Here is a 7,208-nt window from a genome sequence, read left to right as displayed (position 1 = left end):
GGCGCGATCATGGAGGGCGCCAATGTGGCCCGTCCGGATGGCTCGTGCCGCCGTTGTTCGAAGAAGGGTTGGGGTGATTGTGTGGTTGCTGCTGGCACCAGTGGCCCTTGCGGTCACTGCGTGTTCGACCAGCCCAAGGGCGGCTGTGTCGACGGCAGCGACGACGAAGACGAAGACGAGTAGGCTTGGCGTTGGGTTTGTGTTTTTGCTTGGGCGGTCTGCTGCTGTTGGTCTTTTGCTTGCTGAATGAATCGGCGGTTCGTCCGTCTTGCCTCGTCGTGTATATGCCTCTTTTCCTTTCAGACTTCCTTCAACACCTCACAACCCTCTAACAGCTCATACTCCTTCAACACCTCACAACCCTCCAACAGCTTATACTCCTTTAACAGCTCACAACCCTTTAACAGCTCACAACCCTTCAACAGATCATACTCCATCAGCACTGTAACACGACGGAGGATAACATATGGCGTCCGAAGTGTACTTGTAGCGTCGGACGCTATATGAATCCCTCAGCCTTGGAGTTTGTCTCTCATCTTCCGAATGTGGCTGCCGTCGACGTCGTTGTCGATTCGGGCTGCTTGCCGCGCAGGACGACAAAAGGCGTCCGAAGTGGCGCTCGAGTATCGGACGCTATAGGGCATCCTGCTTGTGCCGCTCGAGTCGCACGGAGTTCAGTCGTCAGCGTGCTGGGGTCGGTTCGGGCTGTTTGTTGCGAGGGAGGGGGTGTTGTTTGTTGCGAGGGAGGAGGTTGTTGTTTGTTGCGAGGGAGGAGGTGGTGTTTGTTGCGAGATGTCTATACTGGGGCAGGAGAACAGGCAATTAGCGTCCGATGCTGGAATCCTATATCGGACGCTAAAGGGTCGTTCATCTTCCCCAATAGGAGGCCTGACGGCGAGCGGTGATAGGGTTCGCGTCCCGCCTATTCAATTCTCCGAGGTCCTTCGCCGTTGGGCTGGCGGCCGGCGGCCGGCTCGGTGGTAGTGGTAGTCGTGGTGATGTAGTGGATTGATGCATCGCTTGCAAGTTCTCCGGTAGCTGGAGACTGCAAGGAGCGCAGGGTTCGAGCCCCGAGATCTTGGGGCCATGGGATGGAGGTATGGGCTGACATGGCGTCCGATAAGGCTGCTCTCGCATCGGACGCTTATTCAGGCCTGCTCAATCCTGCGGCGGTGGGTAGGTGGCTGGCTTGATGAATACAAATCGTCTTCCTCGTCCTGCTGCCTCATCTCCTGCAGTGCCGTCGTAGCTGCCGTTAGACGTTCGAGATCAAAGGCTTCCTCGAACATCACATCCTCCAGCCTCTTCACCCGCGATACGCCGACGTAATACACCGACACATTCTTCGTGCCCTGCGTAAGATTGAGGACTGCCTTTGGAAGCGTCATCCCCTGGGCTTTATGGATGGTAAGGGCATACGCCAACTTGACTGGGAACTGCGTACGATATCGAGTCTCGCCGTTGAGCCAGAAGTCTCTCTTTGACCGAAAGATAGGGACAACAGCGTAGCTTAACCCCCGGAAGGAGTACTCCTCGACGTACGGGCCACCGTAGGACTCCTTTGGAACGGCAACTAAGAGGCAGAGGGGTGGATCTTTGCGCGGGTCGGTGCCAGGGCGCCAGACAATGTCATACAGCCTGCACTGGGTGCCGTTTACTATGCCTCGCTCGGTCCATAGATTCTCTAGTATCATAAGCTTGCACCCGATACAGAGATCTAACTGTGCTTCGAGCTGGCCAGCCTGCGATCCAGTAGCCGCAGCAGCAATAGCATCTGTCGTCTTGTGGGTAGCTGAGACCTTGAGTATCGGCTGCTTGCTGTCTCGCTGACAGCCATGATTAAACTCGTTCACCATTGCGCCGGTAGGATACAGACGGATGGCGTCCTCAAACGACCGAATCTCGGAGAGTGAAAGATTCGCCTGACAACGAGTAGTAAGCGTTTCCCAGTGAGCAAGAGTGACATCCGAGTTGCGAAGGCCTTCCAACGCGGCTTTGAATGCATCCTGATTGCCCTGCTGGCGTTGCTGCACCTTCAACTCGACACTCTCCGTAAACTGACGATACTTGGTGAAGCCAGATATGTCCTCGATCGACGGACCCTTGGTTGGCGGAAGACGGTGGACGTTAGGCTGTGATGCGTGCGCAACGGCGGAGCCAATGTCGGTCGCCGTCGTGTCTTGCGCGGTTGTGTCTTGCGCTGGTCTGTCTTGATGGACATTGTAGTATAGTGCCCTATCAGCGACGGGAGGAAGCTGCCAGAAGTCACCAAAGAGGATGATGCTGTAACCGCCGAAAGGTCTCATGTTGCAGGACGCCTGCTGTAAGCGCTTCTCGATCCGATGGAGCGAGGCGAGGGACACCATCCTGTCACGCAGTTAGCACATCTGTAAATGGCGTCCGATGCGAGTGCTACGCATCGGACGCTATATGGCCACGTACGACTTCTCATCCAGGATGATGTATTGAACGTTTGCGAGTCGAGCCTGGAGCGCCGCTGCCTGTGCGGCGTTAAGAGGGCCAAAGGCGATGTTGTGTCCTACTGGCAACTTGAAGATGGAATGCATCGTGCTGCCAGCAATACCAAAGGACGCCGCACCCGTAGGCGCACAGCGAATGATCACCTCCTTGTGCGATAGCTCTTGAAGGTGGGCGGACAACACCTGTATTACGAACGACTTTCCGGTGCCTGCTCTGCCATCAACGTTGAGCAAGAATGGTGGAGGATCCTGGCCGGCAAGTATAGCGCGATAGTGACTAATAACCTTGTCATAGATGATCCGCTGCTCAGCGGCAAGTCGGTCTACTACACCCTGCGACTGCCATCTTACCCGCGGAGGGATTTTGTAAAGCTCTTTGGCACGCTTCCACCAGTTCTGTCCGTCGTATATGGTGACACCCAAGCCACTGCCGTGCTCGACGTACGTGCTAACGTGGAACTCCCATAGGTACTGACGGTCGACCTGTCGTTGGCCAAGGTTGTCTGGATCCTCCGCCTGTTGCGCAGGGTTTCGTGCAGCCGTCTCACCAGCGAGCAGTTCCGGGCCTTGCTCAATATCTAATGGAATGTCTTCGGGAACGAATTCGTCCTCGTCGTCTCGTTCTTGCTGAAGGAGTGATGGATCCTCGACGTAGTCATGCGGATGTGTGTCGCATAGACTACGGCAGCCGTCGAGCGCAGCAGCCCACGTTTCATTGCCATTCCACGGAAGTGTTGGGTATTTACGGAACGGGTGGTGGAGGGCAATCTTCAAGCGGCAATAGTCCTCGTACTGGACGTTCCCTGGGCTGGCATCATATCTCGGCGAGTAGATAATGACTCGATTCTTAGCCCTTGGACGGGGTTTGTGCACCTTGCCTCTCGTATGCTCGAAGTTCGTAAGGAACTGGAAGAGAGTAGCATTCTCGTACTCCGGGTCTCGGGTTTCATACTTCTCTAAGAGATGTTTGCCGGACCGTTGCTCGACGCCAGACTCATCTAGCTCGACTGTGCGGCCAATATCTGATTCTTTACGACAGTCAAGCGTCACACTCTGACGACTTCCGCGGTGCAGAGGCAGGCCAAACAGGACGTGTGAGACCTCTTGTGCGGACCAATCACGCTCCCCAATCAGCCGGTTCATTAACTTGGAAGCGTACGATAGGTCAGGCTGCCGGTGGCTCAGATACGGCAGAAGCGACCTCGTAATATCGTTGTATGTAGCAGTATTAGGCTCGTCCTTGCTGCAGTACTTCACCAGGTATGCTACGACGGCTTGGATCGACGTGCACGGTGACATGTCGACGTTCGCACGCCAGCCAAGCAAGGTAGTCGGGTTGTACGGGTTCATCATCGGGTCGTTCGACGCTGGGCAGAACGTCCAATGTGCCGGGTTTCGCTAGGAGGGTTAGTAGGGCGATATGGCGTCCGATGCGACGGCTGCTATATCGGACGCCTAAGGGAGCGTACATACCTCCTTCGTAGTCCTCGCTTCACCGGTCCTGCGAGGGAAGTAGAACCGGCACTCCTTCTCAGAGCCCTCTGCCGCTCCCTTCCTACGCCGGAGGCAGTAGCCGTCTGTACAGACATGCTGCTGTACACGGTTGGCAACGTCCGAGAGGTGTTCAAGGTTATTTTCCAGCTCTTCTGGCGTCGTGTTGTAGACACCTCTGGTGCCTCTGCCAGCGTGAGGACGGCCGGGTTCGGGGTTGACAGCAAACACATGTTTGGCCCAGAAATCCGTAAACTCTGTCCTCTGCTCCTCGTCTTCGAGGTCGTTGTTGGCGGGTATCGCCTGGGGATCGCACCAAGCGAAGCCGTGGCAGTGAGTGCTGCCGCGGCCTTGGAATTCGTACCGGAGCCAGAAATCCTTGATACCAAATTTAGGCACGAAGACGTCCTCAAAGAATGACGTGAAGCGGGAGTGGAAGTGCCAAGTCGCTACGTGCGGGTGTTGACGAAGATTGTGGCGATTGATACCGTACCTGCTTAAGGGTTAACCTTTTACGTCCGATGTGAAGCTCTCGCATCGGACGGAAATGCGCAGACCTCTCTTGATCAGTGCCCTCCCGCCATTCCTTGTAATTCGGCATGTGTCGTTGCAAGCTGTCCCATTGCGTGTCGGCGGCGCTGAAGGTAAAGAAGAAGGTTGGCTGTATTCATGTCAGCGAATTTACGTCCGATGCGGCGACCTCATATCGGACGTAAAAGGGGGTACCTTTCCTAACGCATGTACGTACGCCATTAGCTCCCGACGGCGGGCATTCCAAAACGGACGTACGCCTTTGATACTCGCTGCACACCGTACAATCCGGTTTTGAAGTATCTCAGCACCGGCACTCATGTTGGCAAGATCCTCGCGGAGCTGCTCAACGGTGTACGTCTGGCCGTTGTTGTTATTCAATATCCACCGAGAGCGACCGCTGGACAACTCGCGCATCCACATGTTGAAGCAGGCATATCGAAAGCGATCATGGCGAGCGAAACGACCGTCCTCATATCTTAGGAGGTGCTGAAGGCAGGATTAGCTATGCGGCTATATAGCGTCCGATGTGACGCCCTCCGCATCGGACGCTATGTAGACACATACCTGTACCCAGTCAAGGAACTTGAGGTCACCACTTCGTATGCGCGGTATAGACCAGTCTGCGAAACCGTTCGGGAAGAGGTACGGGAATGCCATAGAGAAGATACGCTGCCCAGTACCCTGCTGCGAGTAACGGAGGGTGTTGAGGCGAGGCCAGTCCATCTCAGGCATCATATTATCGCGATTCGCCCGTAGCCCTACCGTACGTAATCAGAGAAAAGGCGTCCGATGTAGGGTCTGCCATATTGGACGCCAAATAGCAACATACCATGTCGAAGATCCTCCACCTCTGTACGTAGCGGCGCTGTGTACGGCACCGTCACCTCGACTGGGTTGGAGTCGTTATTGCCGCCGTCCATCGGTAGGCCCCCTGCTGGCGGTAGCGGCGTTGTATCATCCCGTTCGATAGTGGTGACCTGGTCGAGTACATCGTTATCCTCCGGAAGTTCGAGCAGGAGCTGGTAGTCGATATGGATGTCCTTGAACCCGGGGTGGTTGCGGACCAAGAACTCAAGCCATCTCTACTCCGTCGTTAGTAATATCCGCAATTCACGTCCGAAGTGGGAAGCGCCATATCGGACGCGAAAGGGTTCCACAGACCTGCACTCTTGCACGCCGTACTGTAAATGCTTTCTTGAATTGCTGCACCGACTGCCCACGGTGGGGATCATGCAGCTGTTGTTTCGGCCGGATTAATATCGTGTCGCAATGCTGCGGCAGCCGTGGCAGCGTCGTAACGACTGATGGGACGTCCCGGAGGAATGTCATGACATGCCCCTTGTAACGATACTGGGGGCCGTTAGCATCAGATATAGCGTCCGATGTGGAGGGTGTCATATCGGACGCTAAAGGGTCATACCTGTGCGCCCTGAACATGGGCCATATGCATGCTGATATGGATTGGGGCGATGAGCATTTGTTCCATATCGGTAAGTTCGGGCAAGAAGGACGCCATACTGCCAGGATTCATGTTGTTTTCAAGGGACATAAGGAATGGCTCATCGCCCTTACGATTGCGATCCCTCCGGATGCAGCGCGCGCAGATGCCATCATTATTAGGCCTAATATCGAACCAGAGCTCCTTGCACCTCTCGCACCGCTGCATGTCCTCATCGCCTACCTTCTTCATCCACTGCTGTAGTCGCTCCCAGTCAAGATAGGACACCGCTCGCTGCTCTTTTAGATCTTGTAGGCCAGCTCGAAGGTACTCCGTAGGCAGTACGTAGGCCAGCTCGTTTAGCTGTGCGTGAAGCGTCTGAGCATCGTCTTCGTGTGGAGGAGGGGGTAGAGGAGTCGGCGGTGGAGGGGATCGACGGCGAGTAGGGGTGGCTTGGGGATTGGGCCGGAGCTCTCGCTGTCGTTCGATTCTTCGGTATCTTTCTGCTCGTTGATCAGCCTTGATTTGACGCCTATTAACTCGCTGCTGCTGCGATTCCTGCGAAGGTCGACGGAACAACGACTCAACATCTGAGCTGCGTTCTTCGCCTTCGTCAATGTTCGATTGTCCGCCGCGTCTCTGACCTCGGGTTGCCTTCTTCTTCGCGTTGGTGCGAGCGAGGGCGGAGCGACACGTCTCACACGTCTTAAACAGGCCCTTGTTGTTTGGCTTCACGAAGGCCCAGCGACCTTTCTTCGTGTTACAGCGGCTGCAGGCGAAGTCTTCGGGCTGCGAGCACATACCCTTTTACGTCCGATGTGAGAAACCCCCATCGGACGTAAAAGGGTGCAGCAGAGGTGCCCGGTGCATCCGACGTAAAAGGGTGCAGCAGAGTGCCTAGGCAGTTTACGTCCGATATGAGAAACCCGCATCGGACGTAAAAGGGCACAACAGAGGTACCCAGGGTAGCTGGAGTCGCATCTGTATATATCGGACGTAAAAGAGAGGTATTCGGAGTAGCGGGAGGCAGCAAAGCGCATCTGGTATACGGTAGGAGAGACGTGTGTTAGAATCACGTCCGATATGAGAAAAGCCTAATCGGACGCGATATCGCGACAGGCTGAGCCCGGGCTCTGTAAACAAAGTCACGTGTGACCAAGGTCACGTTACTGCAAAATTTCAGCAACACTGTACAGCCAATCATTTTGCCAAGACCACGCACGGACGGTTTTTTTGCTCAGTAGTATAGCCCTTCGGGCTAATAA

The 7,208-nt window shown here is 55.3% G+C and overlaps 2 protein-coding genes across 2 annotated transcripts; both read right to left on the bottom strand.

Moving 5' to 3' along the window:
- Window positions 1-1,148: 1,148 nt before the first annotated feature.
- Window positions 1,149-2,366, bottom strand: LOC140969959 (uncharacterized). Its single transcript, XM_073431500.1, has one exon. The coding sequence runs from the start codon at window positions 2,364-2,366 to the stop codon at window positions 1,149-1,151; it is 1,218 nt and encodes a 405-aa protein (XP_073287601.1).
- Window positions 2,367-2,426: 60 nt separating this feature from the next.
- LOC140969958 (uncharacterized) lies at window positions 2,427-3,833 on the bottom strand. The gene has a single exon (XM_073431499.1). It carries the CDS (start codon window positions 3,831-3,833, stop codon window positions 2,427-2,429), a length of 1,407 nt encoding a protein of 468 aa, XP_073287600.1.
- Window positions 3,834-7,208: the final 3,375 nt, after the last annotated feature.

Source organism: Primulina huaijiensis, unplaced genomic scaffold (assembly GCF_012295235.1).
Source record: "Primulina huaijiensis isolate GDHJ02 unplaced genomic scaffold, ASM1229523v2 scaffold43197, whole genome shotgun sequence".
NCBI lineage: Eukaryota > Viridiplantae > Streptophyta > Magnoliopsida > Lamiales > Gesneriaceae > Primulina > Primulina huaijiensis.
This window is presented reverse-complemented; position numbering and strand designations above follow the sequence as displayed.

Bases quoted from the DNA above. Each gene is read 5' to 3' on its own strand.
- LOC140969959 (XM_073431500.1), bottom strand. From the start codon at position 2,366: ATGGTGTCCCTCGCCTCGCTCCATCGGATCGAGAAGCGCTTACAGCAG.
- LOC140969958 (XM_073431499.1), bottom strand. From the start codon at position 3,833: ATGATGAACCCGTACAACCCGACTACCTTGCTTGGCTGGCGTGCGAAC.